Source organism: Hibiscus syriacus, unplaced genomic scaffold, assembly GCF_006381635.1.
Source record: "Hibiscus syriacus cultivar Baekdansim isolate YM2019G1 unplaced genomic scaffold, ASM638163v2 tig00112293_pilon, whole genome shotgun sequence".
Lineage (NCBI taxonomy): Eukaryota > Viridiplantae > Streptophyta > Magnoliopsida > Malvales > Malvaceae > Hibiscus > Hibiscus syriacus.
Window position 1 is genome coordinate 697,291 of NW_024063296.1, and position 23,093 is coordinate 720,383.

Below are 23,093 nucleotides of genomic sequence, written 5' to 3' on the forward strand. Positions count from 1 at the left end.
TAAAAATATTATTAATAAATTATCTCATTTTTTATATTTTAATCAGTTGATATATTTTAAACATTATAATATTAATAAATATAAATATAATTTAAATAATATATTTTTAATTTATAATATAATATCTAAAATAAAATTTTTATATTTTCAAAACATTTTTTAACAATGATCTCAAGTAATTAAATTTTAAGCTACACTTTTAAAAATTAATTTTTAAAAATATTTTTTACAGCACTTTTCAACAACAATACCAAACTGACCCTCAGAAAAAATAGATACTAAATCCTTTAAACAAAATTTATAGTTTAGAACTTGGAATTATAAATAAAACAAATTAGATTAAATATATCATCTTATAATAAATCTATATAATATATGATCAAAATTCATCGATCAATGAATGATATACCCATAATCATATAAAAATATTGAAAACCATTCTTTTCATAGTTTCATATGATATAGTAGGATAATATTCAATAATAATTTTATTTTTATTACCATTTTCATTTTATTTTATTGATGAGATTACGAATTTATTTAAAGGGATTAAAATGTACAAATAACATAACTCAAAGCACACAAGTGTAGTCGGTTCTGGAAAAGGAAAACAAGAGTCATCGTCACTTGGTCATTTGCTCATCAATAAAATATAAAAACTCAGAACATAAAATAATAAATCCTCAAAGCACCTTTCCAGAATTGCGTCCCTCTTTTCCGCTCTCATTTTCACTGAATCTATTCAATAAAATCCAGGCCCATTGGTTGTTCCGCTGCAATTTTTCCAAATCTCATCTGATTTTCTTCGTTTAGTTGGATAATTTTCCTGGGAAATCAATTTTTTTATAGGCTATTGATCATAGTGTATTATTATTACCAGTTCATAGATTTTCACACTTTTGTTTTCATAAAATCTCAGCTTCACATCTCAATTTCGAAGCTACTTTCAATCAGTTTCGGCATGTGTGCTAGAAACTCTTTATACACTAACCCCAAACCCTGCAAACACCTAGCTGATTACAAGCTCAGACATGGCTTCAATGGCTATGATTCCCTCCAAAATTGCCTCAAAATCACACCTAATGGAAGAGCTAGAGTTGATAAACACAACACTAAAATACCCAGATGCAATTTCTGTAATGGAAGTCAAGGTAGACTTTACATTTGTTTGATTTGCTCTGCAATCTCTTGTTCAAGCCACATTCTTTTGCATACCCAATCTGAGAAGGGCCATGAGGTAGCTGTTGACATGGAAAGATCGGAGCTTTATTGTTGTTTATGTCGTGATCAGGTCTATGATCCTGATTTTGACAAAGTTGTAGTGTCTAAGCAAGTCAAGGACTTGCCTGGCGGTAGCAAAAGCAATGGTTTTGAGGGGGGTTGTGACGGATCAAGCAAGAGAAAGAGGTTAGATTCAGGGATAGGATTGGATTTGAAGAAATCGAAGCTCTTGATTACGATGAGAGATCGGAGGGCGAAATCGTGTTATCCGTTGGGATTGAGGGGATTGAACAATCTGGGGAGTACTTGTTTCATGAATTCTGTGTTGCAGGCTTTGCTTCATGCCCCTCCCTTGAGGAATTACTTTCTCAGTGATCGGCACAACAGTTTTCAATGCAGGAAAAAATCTGGTGAAAAGGTCTGCTTACTTTGCGATATCGATGCTCTTTATTCGGCTATGTTCTCCGGTGATCGGACCCCATATAGTCCAGCTCAGTTTCTTTATAGGTATGGAATTAATAATTTTGTGCCTTTAGCACAATGTTTTGATTTACTTGAGATCTAGAAAGTGGTGTTTACTAATAAAGATTCTTGTGTTTATAATCAACTTTCAGCCTCTTGATTGAAACTAAAAGAAAAGATGTGAAAATTTTATGACTGTGAAATGAAATGAGTCTGCTTTGGTTGTTTGATTGAAATTTGAATTAGACTGAAAATTTGGTTCGATATCAGTTAGGCCTTCTCAGGGATTGTAAAGATTAGTCGATCTTAAATCAAATTCTTCATATTAGAAATGAAAATGGCATTCTTTTGGTTTGTTGATATTTCATTTGGGTAATCTTCAATTTCGTCCTCCCTTTCATGGGTTGAAAATGTCTAAAGATGGATCCATTGCTTTAATGATGGATTTATGTTGTTGTTTTTGAAGCTGGTGGCAGCATTCATCGAATTTGGCTAGTTATGAGGAGCAGGATGCTCACGAGTTCTTCATTTCGGTTTTGGACGTGATTCATGAGAAGGAAAGCAAAATGCTGAACTCTAGGAAAGGTAATAAGATGCTGAGATGGTGTTTGCTTTCATCGATTTCACATCATATATGCAATTACATTGTTAAAAGGTGGTCATGGTTCTCTATCTCAAATGCTGTTAATCGGTAACCGTAAATACAATTTTACTTCTGGTGACAGCAACCGTAGAGGCAGAATGCAAAATTTGATTAATTTTTAGAGGTAGCTTCAGATTTTGATATCGCCATGATGATGTTGAAGATCCGGGAAACAATTAGAACTGATATGTAGTCTCATTTTTACAAACGCTATCAAGGGTATCTCGAGAATTTTAGAAACATATTTGGAATGCCAACGATGTTTCTTGAATTGGTGGTCTGGATGTAATCTAGGTTTGAAAGAAATAAAGTTCTGTCACATTGCTGTAGTTCTATTTCACTCATGAAATTGTTATTCTTTTACACAGATGATGGATACTGCCAATGTATCGCTCATAGGGCGTTCTCCGGGTTGTTGAGATCAGATGTCACATGTATCTCCTGCGGGTTTACTTCGACAACTTATGATCCTTGTGTTGATATTTCACTCAACTTGGACACGAGTATCTTGTCTCCATCCGATGTAGCTAACAAACCCATTAAACCAGATGAGAAGACGGGTGTTTCTACTCTTTCAGGTTGTTTGAATTTGTTTACAGGAGCAGAGAAGTTAGGTTCTGATCAGAAACTCCATTGCCAGAATTGTCAAGAACTACGTGACTCGTCTAAGCAACTTTCTATTAGAAGGCTCCCATTGGTGCTGTGTTTACATATAAAGAGAGTCGAGCACTCTTTAGTCAGAAAAATGTCGAGGAAAATCAATCAATATTTGCAGTTCCCTTTCTCATTGGACATGACCCCATATTTGTCGTCCTCCATTACTAGAAACAGATTTGGAAATAGAATCTTTGCTTTCGAATACGAAAACTCCGATAGTTGTGCAGAATACGAGATTTTTTCTGTGATTGCTCACTCGGGAATGCTGGAATCGGGTCATTACGTGACTTATCTGCGACTAAAGAACCAGTGGTACAAATGTGATGATGCTTGGGTATCCGAGGTTGATGAAGGAATAGTGAGAGCTTCACAGTGTTATATGTTGTTCTATGTACAGAAACCACTTTTCTACAAAGCAAATGAGGATACGAGATGCGTTCGTATTTCCCCGCGCAGAGATCCGTTCTCGTCTACAGCCGGTTGTTCCTCTAATGCAAAATAGTCATGCAAGCAAGGCTAGCTAAAGAGAGTTCAATCAACAGTATTCTTTGAAGGAGCCTTGTGGAACAATATCAGAGAAAGGCTGATAATCAGAAGCAGATATCCATGTAGCAACTTCCATGGCTGCTGGATGTGTCCCATGACGGGATTTTCTTACAGTGATCCTCTACAGTTATTGCCCAAAAACAGTGAAGACAAATCAATATTTTTTTCATGTTGGCTCTCAAAAAGATTCTTAGTCTGAATGTTTTTTTCTACCGCCGGCAGTCATGCACAGGTAAATAGTTTACAACATTACATTGTATACCCCTTGACTGCAAAAGTTTCTAAAAGGGTCATTTTCTTTGCATGGTTTTTGTATTTTATTTAATCAATTATGCTTCATCCAGCTCTAAAAGTGTCAATGGTAGGTATCTTTTTTATTGGATTTGAAAGAAAATGTCTTATTTCAAGTTAGAGTATATCATCCAAAGTTGCACGCTTCTGCCCTATACAATTAGAAAACATAAAAGTCAAGTCAAGCTTGAAATAACGAGTGGATATCATTTTATGCACCGTTGACAAAAATTATTCCACAAGTATGCCTATTTGAAATAACAAGTGGCTATTTTTGAGTTTTGCTCATAGCCTCAAAAATATCGAGACAGTCTTGTTTCTTACCATTGGGGATACCGCTTCGCTTGATTATCAAGAGTTTTGAACCAATCCAACAAGCAAAAATTAAAGACCCTTGTGCCAAAGGCATCTTAGAATTATTATGACATGAAGTTACAAGGATGTCACCAAGATCAAAAAGCACAAAGAACCAACCAGGAAACAAAGAGCAAATAATGTAATAAACATAACAGAAAAACCCCCATATTGATCCGGTGAAAGGAGAACAATACTCGAAATCATACTAGATTGTTAAGCTTGAGTAAGAGAGATTTTTCAAGCAAAAAACATGCACATATCGTCAAAATACCAACAACTCAAACAAATATTATGTGAGCATAGTAAAGGTCAATCTTTCAAGACAAAAATACCATTAACTTTGCTTATAGGTACAACAATGACCACACAAAACATGTGCTATTCATCTGTAACTTTGGAGAAAGCTGCAATCGTTCTCAAAAACATATGTGCAAAGCTAGGAGCTATAATCGACCACATAGTTATCACATATGAGATCTTCTGCACTTTGATACACATTTTCTTTCTATTACCACTTTCTGCGGAAACGATTTAATTAATGTGCCAACTTCTTAAGGTGTTGAAATAGTTTCTGTTTGATCCATTCCCTGTCATTAGGCAAAAAAGCTTGAATCCTGTGATCATAGCTGCAACCAAGAAAAAAAATAATGAAATCAATCATCTCACAAATGAAACAATAAGATGCATGCTACAAATATTAGGTAAAGCGGCTTTGTAAGGACGTAAGTTGTAAACTGATCAGCTTCCGATGGACATCTATTCAAAAAAAAAAAAATCCATTGCAAGATGCTGTCTCCCATATATGTGAAGACACACTCATCATTACTGCATGATTGTTGGACCATTCTCAGAATATAAGCAATATATAGGCTTCCCATCAGCCATATGAAGGACAATGTTACCCAGACTCTTCATTTTTTACTTAAGTGTTTAACACTCGTGTCCAGCACATATCTGGAAATGGGTATAGAGATATGATCTTCTAACTATATATATATATACATACAGGACAAAACTTATTCGAAAACATACACAAGTTATTCCATTGCAACTTACGAACTCAAAACACAGTTATTCCTTGGGGTTCAGTTTTTACATGAAATATTTGTAAGTTTGAGTAATGGTTATTATGGACACGTGACTATTAAGCACACAATATAACATAAAACACATTATTATGATCCATTAAAAAGAAAGTAAAAAGTGGTGGACAATAGAGAAACATACACAAGGGCGCTCATATCTGCAAGGCCATCAATGAAATTGTAAAGATCAGAAATGTCATAAGTGATGTTTCCTGATGCTGGATTTAGATCTTTAAGTTTCCTTTCATATAATCCACATATCCCTGCACATGCAAAATGGCAGAAACCACCAAACATGTCAAATCTTTTAAACAACAAAAAGAGTAGATTCAATCTGTAGACTCATGTTGGACCCACTCTAATTCATTGCAACTTGGAAATATAAATAATTTTGGGCATATATTCTAGAGAAAGAAAGACACATGATATGCAAATTCAAATCTAAAGAACACTTTAAACTCCCAAAACCAACTTCCAAAAGGTACAGTCCACACTGCCTGCAATTGATGCCGATTACAAGAACAGTAGGAACTTAAATCCCAATCCCACAGGCAGTCCAGTCATTCGAATTAGCAAATACATGTAATAATATACAACATTTAATAAGAAAAAAAACCCAGAAATCAAGAAAATATAGGCAAAATTTAACAAAACATACCATCCATAGCTTGACTTATGGAATCATAATCCATAAATGTCCTCGTTGCTCTGCTCTGTGAAGTTTGCATCAAAATAATGGTGTGCCTGTTTGACTAAATTTCGCATGAAAAACAAACGTAGATTAAAAATACACCACTGACCGTAGTAATCCAAAAAACTGATTACTACCATAATAGGATTGAGCGTGATTCACACGCCGGAAAGAACCGATCAATCAATCTAACAATTAACTTCTACAAAGGAAATCATAAATCGTGTAGTAATAATCTATCTGCAATTCGCTCGATTTAAGGAACTGTGCCCCTTAATTTTGCATTGAAAATAAAACATTTGATGAAACCCTAATTTCCAGAGGAATAAGATGAAATTAAAAAAAGAGAAGATTTTTAGAAGCAAAAATAATCAATCAAAGAGAAATTACCATGTCTGCCGGAATCGTATGCTGGGGTGGAACTGAAACAGGAAATGCAAGAGAATCTGCTGCTAACGTTGAAGTGCTGAAAAACCAAAAGACAAACAAAATTAAACGAATATCAGAAACCCACACACGGCCGAGAATAAATCAATTTTATAAAAAATAACAATTGGGTCAACGACCACAGGTTATTGTATTATAAGTAAGTCTATAACTGAGCTATTGTGTTTTAAAAAGTTATAATTTAGTCATTCGAATAATTGATTGTAAGTTTTGTTAGATCTCAAATGGCAAATGGTCGTTTGATATGTAATTTTTATTCATGCAAAATTCACGTCATGACCATAATTTTATGGTTAGATTGCACCACAAATCTCTCTATTGTTAGTAAGTTATAATCTAGTCATTGTATTTAGAAATGTTACAATCGAGTCATCATTTACGATGGTAATAAAACTCCAACTTCACCATAGAACTCATCTTAATCTTATTGATTGATGCATCAAATTAGAGTCCTGAATTTCTCTCTTAAAAGCCACAAAATCACTCAAAAACTTTTGAATTTCTTGAATCCGATATACGACGTCCATGTCATACGGTATTCATTTTGAGATATTTTCTTCCTCCATCTAACAACAGCCTCTTCATAATTTGGATCGTCTAATGAAACTTTGACTTTTGAGAAACACAAGTCACTCTAATCATCAACATGCATAATAAAAAATAAAAAAAATGTTTTGTAGTGAAACCTTTATTTGTTTATCTGAGATTGAACACCACAGTGATATGATTATTACAATCGAATAATTGATTAACTTTATTCTAATTTATCGACGCATGATGATCCAATTTTAAATTTATTAAGAATATATAGTGGCATTTAATATAATTTACCGAAATATTCTTTAAAATTGCTTAATACCAACTTTAACCCTCTATTTTAATGAAATTTAAACTTTATTTATTTTGTTATTTATTATTTCAAAATAAATATATTAAATAAATCAATTTAAGTCGAGTTCTAAATAAATTTTATTAATTGTGTTGAAACAAGGAAAAGGAAAACATGAATTGGGCCTAGGTAGTCCAGTTCCAAATCATACAGATTACGTGATCCATGGACGGAATCAAAAATAAAGGAGAAGAATACACGTGGGAATAGGAGAATAAATAACCAATACGCACCGTATCAGGACAAGCAGGAAAGAAAACTCCCCCGCAATTGGTTTTCCTCATTGTTTATTTTCCTTATAACACACACTCCCCAAACGCGCTCTCGTGTTTCTTTCCCAGATCACACCTCCATTCCTCATTTCGAGAAAGAGAGTGTCTCCGCCGTCGATATGGGATCTCGATTGAGATCTGTCAACAAATCAGCCACCGCTATGATGTCGGCGCTTCTCTTCCTTTTTTTTCGTTCACGGCGCCAACTGTTTTTATCTAGGATTATAAATGAGACGATACAGATCGCGAGTTATTCGAGATCGAATCACGAACTACTCGATATCTACTCGGTAAAAGCTCGATCAACACTCGAATCGAATGAATTCGACTTGAATTTAACTTGAATTCTTAACAAACTATTTAATACTTAAATCGAAAAACTCAGGAGCTACTCGAAAAAATGTTATATTATAATTTTAGATTTTTTAAAATTACATTATTAAAAATATAATTATTAAAAATATAATAAAAATATATTATTGATAATTATAAACTTTAAAAAATATATTTTTAAATGTAATATAAGATTTTTAAATATTCAAATTCAAGTTTGAATTCGAATTTGAATCGAGTTCGAATTTGAATCGAGCTCAAAATTGAGCTTCAATCGAGTTTCAGTCTCGAGCTTCAATCGAGTTCTTGATTTTATTTTGACTTCGAGCTTTTTGGAGTTCGATTCGAATTTTAATATTATATTTCGAGTTCGATATGAATTTGATAATTTTTAGCTTGCGAGTTTTTGAGTCAAATCGAGCCTAATTCTAAACTTTTCAAGTTTGAGTAGAGCTCAGCAATACTCGAGCTCGACTCGACTCGCTTACAGCCCTATTTCTATCTTTCCGGCGTTGCCCCCGAAGACTTTAAGAAGGTCTCCTTTCGGTTTTCTTGTTTTTCTTTCTTTATTGCTCGATCTGATTTTCATTTCGTATTTTGAGTTCGATCTCTGTTTGTTTTCAATAGAACATCAGGATAAGGGAAGTAATAAGTGTTTTCTGTGTTGGAGATGGAAATGTCGGCTTCTTAACTTCTTGATTTGTTACAAGTAGTTTCAGATTCAGCTAGGATGTATTGAACGAATTAGCTTCACTTCTCCTAATGATTTTTTTTTTGATTAAAAACGTTGAGAGTGCACACCTTTTGGTAACGTGTCATTGAAATATTAAGGCATCTGGCAATTGTACTATATGCTGTCTGATTTATGTAATGCAACTGTTTTTAGCTTGAGATTAGGAAACTTTGGTCTCCAAAGAGGTTTAGTTTACATGCCATAATGAAGGCATACATGATTATGTTGTTGATAGTATTTGTGTACCTAATCAATAACGACTTTGACTAAAGTTAGACCGCTTCAGGTTCTTGCGAGGTGTTCTGATATTTTGGAGTGTTCTATTGGGAACTATTGTGGTTTTGTTTCATTATTGGTTCTTTTTGCTGGGGGTTTGCAGGGGGATCTGTTGAAGCTGAAAGTGAACAAATTGACATCTATAAAGACACAACTTCCTTACTCTTATTATTCACTTCCTTTCTGTGCTCCGAAAAAGATAGTGGACAGTGCAGAGAATCTAGGGGAAGTGCTCCGCGGTGACCGTATTGAAAATTCTCCTTATGTGGTTGGTTTTTGTCTCCGATGATAACGAGACATTGTTTTTATGACCATTAACTCTTTTCTTCTTTCTTCTTATTCCTACTTTGATTTGGATTAATGCAGTTTAAAATGAGAGAGCCACAAATGTGCACCATTCTTTGTCGAATTACACTTGATGGCAAGACTGCAAAGCAGTTTAAGGACAAGATTAATGATGAATACCGGGTAAATATGTAAGCTATTTTTTTTCTAACATGTAATTTATCTGTCAATCTTATAATTGGTCTGAAATGAAGGTTCTTTTGCTGATAAATTTGTGATTCATTTGACAGGATCCTGGATAACCTTCCCCTTGTTGTTCCTGTTTGAAGATTAGATCAGGAGTCTAGCACCGTTTATCAGCTTGGCTACCATATTGGACTCAAAGGGCAATATGCTGGGGTAAAACATAATAATCTATAAGAATCAGAACTTTCTTTTTCTTGTAGGTGTGTCAGCTGTTATGTATTCTTACTTTGTCTGATTACACTCAGAGCACGGAGGAAAAATATTTCATTCACAACCATTTGGCATTTACTGTCAAGTATCATAAGGATTTGCAAACTAACTCTGCTAGAATTGTTGGATTTGAGGTTAAACCATACAGGTTAGTTTCTCTGAGCTATGGATATTGTAAAATTGTTAAATCTAGGTGTCTATGGTATAGAATCTGTTGTTGGATGACATTTTCTTTCTGCATCAAAACAATGCAGTATCAAGCATGAATATGAGGGGAAGTGGAGTGAAAACACTCGTTTAACAACATGTGATCCCCACAATAAACGCACGGTGGTTAATTCTAACACTCCTCAAGAAGTTGAAGCAAAGAAAGAGATTATATTCACCTATGATGTTAATTACCAGGTCAGATCTTCAACTAAAATAATTATTGTTGCTTATTTGCAAAGTTTTCCTACGGTGTCAACCATGTGCTCAAGCACCTACTATGACATTCATTTGTATTTAAGTAAATTTGGCTGATGAAATATTACTTGGAAAATGTTACCAATGAGGTTTTGACATCATTTTCAAATTAGGTGCTAACATTTTTATATTCTCTTTTGTTGATTTTCAGGAGAGTGATGTGAAGTGGGCATCTAGATGGGATGCATATCTTTTAATGAGTGATGACCAAATCCACTGGTTCTCAAATTGTCAATTCTTTGATGATTGTTCTCTTCCTTTCAGGCATGGTAGCAATGATCATGCTAAGGACGCCATACCGTGATATTTCTAGGTATAACGAACTAGAAACCCAGGAAGAAGCCCTGGAAGAGACAGGATGGAAGCTTGTACATGGTGATATTTTCAGGACTCCATCTAATTCTGATTTACTCTGTGTCTATGTGGGAACTGGTGTTCAATTTTTGGGCATGATACTTGTAACCATGATCTTTGCTGTTCTCGGATTCCTTTCCCCTTCAAACCGAGGTGGTCTTATGACAGCTATGCTCTTACTTTGGGTCTTCATGGGTATTTTTGCTGGCTATGCCTCTGCCCGTCTTTACAAAATGTTTAAGGGAACCGAGTGGAAGAAAGTAACTCTCAGGACTGCATTCATGTTCCCAGTCATTGTCTTTGCCATTTTTTTCTTGAATGCTCTCATATGGGCCCAGAAGTCCTCTGGGGCTGTGCCTTTTGAGACAATGTTTGCTCTGGTTCTCCTGTGGTTTGGAATATCAGTTCCACTTGTTTTTGTGGGTGGTTATGTTGGGTTCAGGAAGCCAGCAATTGAGGATCCTGTTAAGACAAATAAAATCCCTAGGCAAATCCCTGAATAGGCTTGTTATATGAACCCAATTTTCTCTATTCTGAATAGGAGGAATACTTCCCTTTGGAGCCATTTTCATCGAGCTGTTCTTCATTCTCACCTCAGTCTGGCTGAACCAATTCTACTGCATCTTAGGTTTCCTTTTCTTGGTCTTCATTATCCTCCTTATCACATGTGCTGAAATAACCATTGTGCTTTGCTACTTCCAGTTATGCAGTGAAGATTATTTGTGGTGGTGGAGGTCATATCTAACAGCCGGCTCCTCGGCCTTGTACCTCTTCATCTATGCCACATTCTACTTCTTTACAAAGCTTGAGATCACTAAACTGGTTTCCGGGATGCTTTACTTCGGATACATGTTAATTGCGTCGAAAGCATTTTTTCGTTCTAACCGGTACCATTGGATTTTATGCATGCTTTTGGTTCACAAGGCTTATCTACTCATCTGTCAAGATTGATTAAATATGTAAAACAGGATATGGGTATGATTATGTTTGTCTTAGGGGATATGGTTGAAGATTAAGATGCGATCATGGTCTTCTATGTAGACTTTAATGCTCATTTTTGGACCGAGTTAATTGATTGTAGAATACCTCTTCCTAATGTATGTTGAGAGGATCTTGTGATTATTTTGTCAAAAGTTGTATTGTTTTGTCGCAAATTGCCTTTATTTACTGAACTAAGCTAGCCTTTTCTTCTCATATTCGACTTTTTTACAAATCATTGGATCTATCCCTAATAAGGAGATAAGTCATTTTTTGAATATTGAAATCATATGTTGGCTTTTACTAAGATGGACATTTGATCTGATGAACTCTCATCTGATTTGGTCATTTTCTAAATTCAAGATTAGTTTTGATATTTTTGGTCATTTTCTAAATTCAAGATTTGTTTGAGTAGAGTTTGATTTTGGATTTAGGACGAAAAAAAGCTAACATGACTCATATATTCAAAGATAATTATAATAATAATATATTACCTTATATTCTTTTTCAATCAGGTCTATTTAACAAAAATGAATTTTATATATATATTCTTATGGGGTTGGATTATGAATGGATTTTTATCTAAAAAATTAGGTCCAATTTTAGGTATGGTGAAATCTTATTACAATTGGATTTGGATAAATATGAGTGGAGATATGTAATATTCAGGTCAAGTTTAAGTGGTAGAAAACTCAATCCGGTCCATAACCATCCCTATACTAACGAGACTTTCAAGGCTTTGATTTAATTAATTGACTTCGATTTAATTGTAAGAAACAAACATTTCTTGATATGTTGTACAATATAATGCAAAGAAAGATTCTTTTAACATCAATATCCATGACCCACAAAAGCATTTCAAAGACACCCCCGATTATAGGATAAACAACAAAAAACATATAATATATATATATTGATATGTTGTCAATTTATTCCTGCTCTAAAGCCACCATCTACAAATGCACATCTCCTTTGAGGAACCTAAGGGTCCATACCAACAGTTGCAACTATTAGTTTGCTGGACTTTCCTCTTGTTATGTTATGATTTGTAAATTGTCAAATTTTGCAAGTTGGAAAATTCATCTTGGTTGGTAGACAACTTATTGGAAATATCATCTTGGTTGGTGGCCAACTTATTGGAAAATTTATCTTTGGTAGGTGGCCAACTTTGCACATGTTAATTTCATCTTTGGTCCCTTAAATATTAGGTTATTTATAAGTTTAGTCCTTAAAACTCAACTATAAATAGACCTAATTAGAATTCATCCCAAAACAAGTTTTCTCTTCCTCTTGTTTTCTTCATTCTCTCACTTTGTGAATTCTAAAGAATTTCATTTGTTGTAATATTTGTTGATAGTGAAGTTATCATCCGATGTGGTGCCCGAGGAGTATACGATATTCTCGTCGAACCTCGTAAATTTGGTATGTTCTCTCCTTTATTGTTTTTTATTCGGTTTTTCCATTGTGTTTCAATATTCAATAGTTTGACGGGTTTATCCGTTGTGCAACCTTTGGTGGTTTTGATCTTGACATTTTAGGTCAATTTTGAAACTACGTTCGTGTGGGAAATAACCTTGTTTCCCCAATAATTGGTATCTAGAGCTTCGATTGAGGTTATCCTGGTGGTCCCGTTGCTGAAAGATACAGTTCGTGTTATTGAATATTGTTCGTTAGAATTAAAATGCCAAAATACAGATCAATTGAGACATCAAGCTCTTCATCCGGACCGATGAGGAGGAGGATGTCAAATGCAAATTTCTCGGTAGAGTTGTTCGATGGATTCAGTCATTTTGGCATGTGGCAAGGCGAGGTGTTATACGCTTTATTCCAACAGGGTCTAGACATCGCCATTGAGGAAGAAAAACCCGAATATACGGAGGAGAAAGAATGGGGAACAATCAATCGTTTGGCATGCAGCACGATTCGATCTTGTCTTTCCAGGGAGCAGAAGTATGGCTACAAGAACGAGACTTCTGCAAGTAAGATGTGGAAAGCATTGGAGGAAAAATTCCTAAAGAAAAGCTCTCATAATCGTCTCCACGTGAAGAAAATATTGTTCATATTTGATTATCAACCAGGCACCAGTATGAATGAACACATCACTGCATTCAATGAGCTAGTGGCAGACTTATTGGGCATGGATGAAACCTTCAAAGATGAAAATTTGGCTTTGATGTTGTTGTCATCTCTTCCAGATGAATTTGAGCACCTTGAGACAACGTTACTTCATGGTAAGGATAATGTTACCCTTAAAGATGTAACTGCTTCTTTGTATAGTTATGAGCCCAGAAAGAAAACCAAGAATGAGAGCAAGTACGAAGCAGCGGAGGCCATGGTGGCAAGAGGTCGCTCGAAAAGTCAAAAGCCAAAGTGGAGAGGGAGATCAAAGTCGAAGTCCAGACTGTGAAAAGATGAATGTGCCTTTTTTCATGAGAAATGCCATTGGAAGAAAGATTGTCCGAAGCTGAAAAAAGAAAGGAAAAGCTGCTCCAGATGCATGTGTTGCAGAGCATGATGCAAAATGACTATGAAATATCATTGGTTGTTTCATCAACAACATTTCATTCAGATTAGTGGATATTAGATTCGGGTTGTACCTATCATATGCTCCCTAATCGGGAGTGGTTCTCCGATTTAGTAGAACTAAATGCATGAGTTGTTTATATGGGCAATAACAATGCCTGTAAAACTGTTGGGATAAGTTCAATTCGATTGAAGAATCAAGATGGATCAACTAGAGTTCTGACTTATGTCCGATAGGTGCCTGTTTGAAGAAAAATCTCATATCGTTGGGAGCCTTGGAATCCAAAGGCTCAGTAGTCACTATGAGAGATGGAGTTTTAAAAGTCACATCTGGTGCACTTGTGATGATGAAGGGCATCAGGAAAAATAATTTGTATTACTACCAATGTAATACAATTATTGGAGCAGTTGCAGCAACTTATGGAGGCGATGATTTGGACACAACCCAGTTGTGCATATGCGGTTGGGACATGCTAGAGAAATTCTTGCAAATTCTAACAAAGAAAGGATTGTTGAAAGGCTCAAAGGCTTGCAAATTGAACTTTTGTGAGCATTGTGTTCTGGGAAAGCATAAGAGAGTGAACTTTGGCACCACTATACATAATACAAAAGGTATTATGGATTATATTCACTCTGATGTATGGGGTCCTTCAAAGACATTGTCTTTGGGAGGAAACCATTATTTTGTAACTTTTGTAGATGACTTTTCCAGAAGAGCTTGGGTGTATCCGATGAAGTCTAAAGATGAAGAGCTGGTAAAAAGATCAAACATCTTAGGACGGACAATGGAGGGGAATATAAAAGTGGCCCATTATTTGACGTTTGCCATGAGTATGGTATTGTTCGACACTTTATTGTTAGGAATACACCACAACAGAATGGGTGGCAGAGCGTATGAATCAAACCTATTGGAGAAAGTTCGATGTGTGTTGTCTAATGGCAAGGTATTTGGGCAGCTGGTAAAAAGATCAAACATCTTAGGACGGACAATGGAGGGGAATATAAAAGTGGCCCATTATTTGACGTTTGCCATGAGTATGGTATTGTTCGACACTTTATTGTTAGGAATACACCACAACAGAATGGGGTGGCAGAGCGTATGAATCAAACACTATTGGAGAAAGTTCGATGTGTGTTGTCTAATGGCAAGGTATTTTGGGCTGAGGCTGTGATATATGCTGGCCATCTCATCAATCGTGTGCCATCATCAACGATAGGAGGAAAAACACCATTGGAGGTATGGTATGGAAAACCTGCTACTGATTATGGTTCTTTACATGTATTTGGATATACTGCTTATTATCATGTTAAGGAATCCAGCTTGATCTGAGAGCAAAGAAGGCTCTCTTTATGGGAATCACCCATAGAGTGAAGATAATTTGTAGCAGAGATGTTACCTTTGATGAATCTGCCCTAGTAAAGAAGGTAACAAATAAAGTTGTCCAGACAAGTAATACTCTGCAGCAGGTGAAGCATGCTCCAAAATAGGTGGAGTTTCAGCATACGATGATCCCAAAAGTTGATGTAGCTGATTCTTCAAATCCAATAGAAGAATAAGAAGATGAAGAGGTTCAAACCCAAGAACCATTGGAGACACCATAACCACTTGCAGTTACAAGGCCCAAGGAGATAAATTCGTAGACCTGCTCGATTTATTGATATGGTGACCTATGCTCTTCCAGTTGTTGATGATGATATCCCTATCACTTACCAAGAAGCAATACAAAGCTTAGAAAGTGATAAGTGGACAAGTGTCATGGATGAATAAATACAATCTCTCCAAAAGAACAACACTTGAAAAATGGCACAATTACCGAAAGGTAAAATAGCAACTGGATGCAAGTGGGAATTTGCAAAGAAATATGGATCTCATAGCAAGAAATATGTTCGCTATAAGGAAAGGTTGGAATCTAAAGACCACGCTCAAAAGGAGGGAATCGACTACAATGAAATACTTTCCCCTGTTGTAAAGCATTCCTCCATTAGAATATTGTTGGTCTTGGTAGCATAGTTGAATTTGGAGCTAGCTCAACTTGATGTAAAGACGGTTTTCTTACACCGTGATTTAGAAGAGGAGATCTATATGACTCAGTCAGAAGGATACAAAGATGGTGGTTGTGAGAAATGAGTTTGTAAGCTGAACAAATGGCTATATGGATTGAAGCAATCCCCGAGGCGGTGGTACAAGCGATTTGATAGCTTTATGAGGAGGCAAAAGTTCACTAGAAGCAAATATGATCATTGTGTGTATTTTCAATATCTCAAATATGGATCTTTTATTTATCTTATCTTGTACGTTGACGATATATTGATCGCTTCGAAGAGTCAAAAGGAGATAGACAAATTAAAGGCTCAGTTGAATCATGAATTTGAGATGAAAGATCTAGGTGAGGCCAAGAAGATTCTTGGTATGGAGATAAGCAGAGATAGACATAAAGGGAAGCTTTGTTTAACTCAGAAGTAGTATCTGAGAAAGGTATTACAATGTTTTGGCATGAATGAAAATACCAAACATGTAAGTATCCCACTAGCTTCTCATTTGAAACTTAGTTCTCAGTTATCTCCTAAAACTAACGAAGAACGAGAGTATATGGAAAAAGTTCCATATGCTAATGTAGTTGGGAGCTTGATGTATGCAATGGTGTGTATGTGTCCTAACATTTCACAAGCAGTTGGAGTTGTGAGCAGGAACATGCAAGATCCTGGAAAAGGACATTAGCAAGCTATGAAATGGATTCTACGGTATCTCCAACAAACCGTAGATGTTGGTTTAGTTTTTGAACATGATGAAGCACTTGGTCAGTGTGTAATTGGATATGTTGATTTCGACTATGCTGGTGATTTGGATAAGCGTTGATCAACTACTAGATATTTGTTTACTCTTGCTAAAACCCCAGTAAGTTGGAAGTCTATTTTGCAATCTACGGTGGCTTTGTCTACTACAGAGGCAGAATACATGGCAGTTTCAGAGGCTGTGAAGGAAGCAATTTGTCTTAACGGGTTGATGGAAGACTTGGGAGATGTTCAAAGTCACATTAGTCTCTATTGTGACAGTCAGAGCACTATTCACTTAGCAAAAAATCAAGTCTACCATTCAAGGACTAAGCATATCGATGTGAGGTATCACTTTGAATGGGAGATCTTTGAAGAAAGAAAGATTCTACTTCAAAAAATTGTGACATCAGAAAATCCTGCAGATATGATGACCAAGGTGGTAACAGTAATCAAGTTCAATCATTGTTTGAACTTGATTAACATCCTGAAAGTTTGAGCACCTTCGGGTATATGGCACTTGTGAGCGCAATTAGGGGCACAACATCAAATTTGGGGAGTTGAAGAAGTTGAGTAGGCTTGGTAATTTAAAGCCAAGGTGGAGATTTGTTATGTTATGGCTTGTAAATTGTCAAATTTGGCAAGTTGGAAAATTCATCTTGGTTGGTGGCCAACTTATTGGAAAATTCATCTTAGTTGGTGGCCAACTTATTGGAAATTCATCTTGGTTGGTGGCCAACTTATTGGAAAATTTATCTTTGGTAGGTGGCCAACTTTGCACATGAGAATTTCATCTTTGGTCCCTAAAATATTAGGTTATTTATAAGTTTAGTCCTTAAAACTCACCTATAAATAGACCTAAGTATTTTATTAGAAATCATCCCAAAACAAGTTTTCTCTTCCTCTTGTTTTCTTCATTCTTTCACTTTGGGAATTCTAAAGAATTCCATTTGTTGTAATATTTGTTGATAGTGAAGTTATCATCCGGTGTGGTGCCCGAGGAGTAGACAATATTCTCGTCGAACCTTGTAAATTTGGTGTGTTATCTCCTTTATTGTTTTTTATTTGGCTTTTCCATTGTGTTTCAATATTCAATAGTTTGATGGGTTTATTCGCTATGCAACCTTTGGCGGCTTTGCTCTTGACATTTTAGGTCAATTTTAAAACTACGTTTGTGTGGGAAATAACCCAGTTTCCCCAACACCTCTACCTTCGATTCAGTTTCAACGTATTCAGAATTGGAGGATTGTTCCTCCACAGAGAAGGCGGACTTTTTCTTTAACTGCACCAAGATCATCGTCATATTGTCACAACCTTCACCGGTGGCTGTCGATGGTGCTAAGCACTTATCAAGTACTCTCTCACAAACAACAGAAAGCTTGCTTTCCTGCAATGCATTCAACAGTTTGTACTAAGAAGACAAACATAAAGAAACGAAAGGCATAAACCGAGTAACCAAAAATTACGGATCGACCAAAGTTAGAGATGCTTATGTACAGACCGATTTCAGTTGTTCATGAATAAAATCGACTAGCATCTGACTTGACATGCAGTCCCTGAAATATAAAATCCATTCAAAAGGTGTTACATAGTGAACCATGAAGAGTACAAGTATAACCAACTAAATGATATATATATATACCAGATTCCGTCGCATGCCAGAACAATGAAGTCGTCATCATCACAAAGCTCAACCTAATAGAAAATTTCAAAAGAAATATTTTCGATTGATAAGCACATGCAAAGCAAAAGTAGAAAAAAAATTTAATAGTGGCCTGGCTCCAATGCCACCGGAGAATATACTTACGATGTTTATGTCAGGATTTGCAGTTACAATTTGCTTTTCAGCAGATAAAAATTTATTCTGCTTGAATTCCATGTCACCTGCAGCAAAAAGAATATTAGATGTGTATGGAAGCCCTCATTTGCATAAGAAGTTATGTATGTGTAGAGATGTTAATCCACTTTCTTTGTTTATTTTTCTAGGTATCGAGCCGAGAGGTAAACTAATTACCTATTGCCCTTGCAAGATTCAAACTTCCATTGACACGTCCTGCGTGTATAAACCCACCAGCTTTTAAAATCCGTTCTTTCTCGGCTTTTAGATCAGGTTTGTGATCTCTAGAGAGATTGTATGCCTAAGAAAAAAGGAAGCCACATAAGAGTGTTCCCCTCCAATGATACTTAAGGTCGATTGATATTGATTAACAAAAATAATCTGAATTTTAGAACCCTGTTGGAACGAAATTGCAGTCATGAATGGAATATTACTTGACCCTTTCTAGATATCACACAACGAGAATCACCTGCTTTTGCAACAATAAGTTGGTTGTTTCTAACAACTGCAACACAGGCTGTGCTCCCGGAAGTCGGTCCAGAAAAGTCAGAATGAGGGCCCTGATTACGATTACAAAAACAATGCTTTCAATATGCAAACAGATTGATGCAGGAAAATGATGGATGACTCATTCTATCGAGCAATGTAAGTTCGATTTTTCTTCTTTGATCTAGGTTTCCATCATAGTTAAGGAAGATAATCCAGCTATACTCTTCTTGTTTTTGCAAGCACCTCCTCAAAGGCCCAATTATCAACTTTGCCATTACTATCACCTCTTCTTGGAGACCGTATCAATCCTTCTATCATGCCAGTAAACTTGTTTATTTTATCGCCCAAAATGGCTAATTCTCTCCATCCTCTTTGTCCACGCATCATCTCATCCATTCAGCATTAAACGTAACTTCATGTTAAAAACATATGAAAGGAACGACGGTAAGGCATTCAACCCACCAACAAAAAGAATGGCAGCACGATCATTATTAAAATTATGTTAGAAAAGCAACTTCAGTCTTAAAACAGTCATGGCGGTAGTGTCACTTTTACTTTCCAAGCCTAAAACCGAAATAATGGCATAGAGATGCTATTTCACTATGTATGGAGCAAGCATACGTATGATTGCTGGGAGGAAGCAAACCCTGTGAAATCATAATGAGATGTTCGTAGCCCTAAAAAGGTGGAACAAAAAGAAAAGTTGGGCATGAATGAATTGAACAGCCAACATTATCGCTGAAAACATAGTGAAGAACAAACATAATCAAATTAAATAACCTGAAAAATGCTCCCTGAGTGGATGTCCTGATGTCCCCAGCTGTATCTGCTTCATGCTTGAGAACCTTCTGGTGAAGATATTTAGCACAGAACTTTGCAACCACCTTCCCTGCAAGTTATGAACTCGGATAAGTTGAAGGCCACTACTAAGACAAAAAGCAGGATGTTATTCTCAGACCGATATATGAAAGAGCAATTTTGAGATGCATTTAAACACAAAAAAGGTAGCTAAGCATTAATAATCGTCTTTAAAGATAAAAGGTGTAAGATCATTCAATCTGTCAAGTTCTAAAAGGGAAAAAGCATATGAATGGGAAGCAATAAAACCCTCAAGTTCATATGGTGTACATGAAATAGTAACCCGTAAGCGTAACTAAAAAAGATCATAAGAAGTACCTTAACCATCCAAGTCTTACCTCCATGACCATCATAAACACCAAAGAACGAAGTAGAAGCATCTAGATCAGGATATGCAGCATGCTAAGAAAACAAATAACAAAAGTAACCAACATATCCATCGTATAAATAGAATTCGGTAATTTGCAAGAAACATAAGATAAGGTACAATACACATAACATAAGGAAGACAGACGGCAGACTGAACCATATTAAAGTTTTAATTTGTTACTCACAGCATCTTCCATAGTTGCACGCCATTCTTGCATAGATGATAAACCGTATCGAACCCTATCATTCTCGCCGTCTTCTGATAGTTTTTCGGTTTTAGGGGAGCTGAGATATATACCCATCTTTTCTGTAATTGAATGAATCACGTTAAGATTGATTAACAGCTCTTAAATTCAACTGTATGGCTAATTTGATCTCCCAAGTTTCACAACTAAAAAACATAGCTAAAAACAACAATCAGAAGAGTCTTAAACTGAATCTTGAATAGCTAGTAAGAAAATCAATGCTGAAAGAAGACAATAAGAAGAAACATACAAGAACATGAATCTAGATTGAATGCCAAATCTTTAAAAAAAATAGAGAAAAAAACAGAGAATTTGTAGACCTTATATAATATATGGTTTTATTATATATTTATATTACTTTGTATAGTATATATTATATTATTTATGTTGCTTATTGATATTATGTGGTACAAACATATTATATATTTATAATATATACTTACATTATATAATATATATGGTGTCGTATATATTCGTTTTATATATTATATATTCATTTTATATAGTATGTGTATGTACCATTTATACGTGCTATTAGTATATGTTATTAATTAACATGTGTTGTTTTGGTTTTGTGTCAGGCCCAAACTCGAAGGCCAACCTACAACCCTACCAACCCAAAGGCAGGCTCGCATGTCATGGCTTTGTTGGACCTAGGATTTTCTGCTTCCATTTTAACTCCGCACGTCCATCGGTCAAGAGGGGAACCGCCGATCAAACCGAGGACTCTTGGAGAGTCCTCACGCCAGCAAAAACAAATCCACCTTCCAAACTATCCGACATATCGTGGATTTCGTGAGAGTCCAACCAAAATCAAGTATCTTAGTCTAACTAGGATTCTAAGGCTATAAATACCCCACCGGGGAGGCCGAAAAAAACATCAACAATAGAAAAAGCAAACAACAAGAGCAACGAAGAAAAAGCCGAGTATCCAAATACCAAATAAAAAACCAAACGATAAACAAAGTAACGCACAAGAAACAAAACCACAAACACCATCAACACAAAGAAAAGTAACGTTCGAAACCCCAAAGGTCGAAAGCCTTTCGAAATCAGAAGCAAGGAAAGACAAAGCTTGAAGCTTTGTCTCGTGGGAGAGCATCGAGAGCATGGAAGAGCCCCATTGAAGGGAAAAAGGCGTCGAGAAGTGAAAGGGATCGTCGGAAAAGGGTAAGAAAATCGAGAATATTTTTTTTAAATCTACGGTCTTTAGGGTCAATGTTGGGGATTTAATGGCTAGATTTGGGTTTAGGGTGTTGAGGGGAGCATTTTGGTGAAATTTGTAATTTTTTGGCCACTGGATGCAGTGATCAGAGCGACAATGAACTGACCGGAGAGGGTGACCGACCTTTGGCTGGTTGGTTTTTGTAGACACTCATTTTCGTCTATGTTTCTATATATATATATATATATATATATATATATATATATATATATATATATATTAGTTTACAAATGGTTTTTGAAAATACGTATATAATATATAGTTTTTAAAACATTTTAGAAAATATATATAATATATATATAGTTTTTAAAATCATTTTGAAAAATATATAATATATAGTTCTTTTGAAAACATATATTATATAGTTTTGAAAATATTTTTTAAAATATATATAATATATAGTTTTTGAAAACATTTTTGAAAACTTATATATTACATAGTTTTGAAAACATTTATATATTATATAGTTTTTAAACGTTTTTGAAAACTTATATATAATATATAGTTTATATTATAATAATATTATTATTATTTTTATTTGTTTATTACATGTTAATTTCTTCTCTTTTTTCTTTTTTTATTTTGTCAATTTGAACAGGGTCCAAGTTCAATGTCCGTCTAAGTGAAAGGGTCCAGCAAAAGTCCAGTATGTTTGAAGCCTGACCCATCCCAGAAACAAAACCCAAAATTAAGGTTTACTTGGTCACGCAAAACGACCGGCGGAAATACCAGGACTGACCCATCCTGGGATGACCGACCACAACATCAACGATGAACCCTGTATTTCATAACTAACGAACGACCGGTGATGGGTATAAATACCCCACCACGACATTGCCATCGGACATCAACAGCGAGAACAAGCCAGCATTTACACCGAACAAAACAACATCAGAACCGAGAAGGAGCAACGAGACCCCCCACAATACACCAAGAATCATCGAGCAAAACACAAACCATGAAGAGAACACCACACAGACAGTACCAAACCGAAAACACACAGAGAACCCACAAACAACAACAGTCTCACAGAGCCACAACCAGATCGAAACACAAAAGCAAAATATACACAACAACCAAAACAAAGAGTCACCGTGAAACGGCAAAACCACATCGAAAAAGGTAAGAAATTCGAGCAGATTTCTTCAGATCTACGTCGATAGGAGTATTTTTTTTGTGTTTTGGCTTCAAATCAGGGCTTAGGGAGATAAAAGGAGTATTTTGAGGGATCTCAGTTTTTTCGACCACCGCAAGCAACGGCTGTGGACGGCGGCGGCAGGTGGCCGGCTTCCCATCAGTGGGGATGGCTCTAGAGAGAAGCCAGAGCATGTCAT

The 23,093-nt window shown here is 35.7% G+C and overlaps 3 protein-coding genes and 1 pseudogene across 4 annotated transcripts; 2 read left to right on the forward strand and 2 right to left on the reverse strand.

Moving 5' to 3' along the window:
* Positions 1-695: 695 nt before the first annotated feature.
* On the forward strand, positions 696-3,789 carry LOC120177587 (ubiquitin C-terminal hydrolase 22-like). 2 transcript variants are annotated; one of them, XM_039183684.1, is made up of 4 exons: positions 696-1,728; positions 2,150-2,268; positions 2,695-3,496; positions 3,535-3,789. In XM_039183684.1, the coding sequence occupies exons 1-3, from the start codon at positions 962-964 to the stop codon at positions 3,483-3,485; spliced, it is 1,677 nt and encodes a 558-aa protein (XP_039039615.1). In that variant the 5' UTR covers positions 696-961; the 3' UTR covers positions 3,486-3,496; positions 3,535-3,789. The 2 variants fall into 2 exon arrangements, with proteins under 2 accessions (XP_039039615.1, XP_039039614.1); XM_039183683.1 differs by having other exon boundaries at positions 697-1,728; positions 2,695-3,787.
* A 708-nt stretch (positions 3,790-4,497) lies between these two features.
* LOC120177666 (enhancer of rudimentary homolog) lies at positions 4,498-6,465 on the reverse strand. The gene is made up of 4 exons (XM_039183740.1): positions 6,344-6,465; positions 5,921-6,014; positions 5,405-5,525; positions 4,498-4,803 (listed from the first exon to the last, which is right to left on the reverse strand). Exons 1-4 carry the CDS (start codon positions 6,344-6,346, stop codon positions 4,713-4,715), a joined length of 309 nt encoding a protein of 102 aa, XP_039039671.1. The 5' UTR covers positions 6,347-6,465; the 3' UTR covers positions 4,498-4,712.
* A 1,153-nt stretch (positions 6,466-7,618) lies between these two features.
* LOC120177667 lies at positions 7,619-11,456 on the forward strand (annotated as a pseudogene).
* Positions 11,457-15,271: 3,815 nt separating this feature from the next.
* Positions 15,272-20,669, reverse strand: LOC120177548 (probable protein phosphatase 2C 60). Its single transcript, XM_039183660.1, has 12 exons — positions 20,475-20,669; positions 20,259-20,322; positions 19,844-19,951; positions 19,306-19,460; positions 19,008-19,133; positions 18,751-18,874; positions 18,544-18,620; positions 18,379-18,431; positions 18,238-18,292; positions 17,947-18,123; positions 15,422-15,498; positions 15,272-15,290 (listed from the first exon to the last, which is right to left on the reverse strand). Exons 1-12 carry the CDS (start codon positions 20,589-20,591, stop codon positions 15,272-15,274), a joined length of 1,152 nt encoding a protein of 383 aa, XP_039039591.1. The 5' UTR covers positions 20,592-20,669.
* Positions 20,670-23,093: the final 2,424 nt, after the last annotated feature.

Excerpts from the sequence above, each read along its gene's own strand:
- LOC120177587 (XM_039183684.1), top strand. The coding sequence starts at position 962 with ATGTGTGCTAGAAACTCTTTATACACTAACCCCAAACCCTGCAAACAC. Across the intron at positions 1,729-2,149 it reads CCAGCTCAGTTTCTTTATAG|CTGGTGGCAGCATTCATCGA; the intron begins GTATGGAATTAA and ends TTGTTTTTGAAG. Across the intron at positions 2,269-2,694 it reads AATGCTGAACTCTAGGAAAG|ATGATGGATACTGCCAATGT; the intron begins GTAATAAGATGC and ends TCTTTTACACAG.
- LOC120177666 (XM_039183740.1), bottom strand. Across the intron at positions 5,526-5,920 it reads CATAAGTCAAGCTATGGATG|GGATATGTGGATTATATGAA; the intron begins GTATGTTTTGTT and ends TTGCATGTGCAG. Across the intron at positions 4,804-5,404 it reads GCAGATATGAGCGCCCTTGT|CTATGATCACAGGATTCAAG; the intron begins GTATGTTTCTCT and ends TCTTGGTTGCAG.
- LOC120177548 (XM_039183660.1), bottom strand. The coding sequence starts at position 20,591 with ATGGGTATATATCTCAGCTCCCCTAAAACCGAAAAACTATCAGAAGAC. Across the intron at positions 18,432-18,543 it reads CAAATCCTGACATAAACATC|GTTGAGCTTTGTGATGATGA; the intron begins GTAAGTATATTC and ends ATTTTCTATTAG. Across the intron at positions 15,499-17,946 it reads ACGTTGAAACTGAATCGAAG|AATCAGCTACATCAACTTTT; the intron begins GTAGAGGTGTTG and ends TTGGATTTGAAG.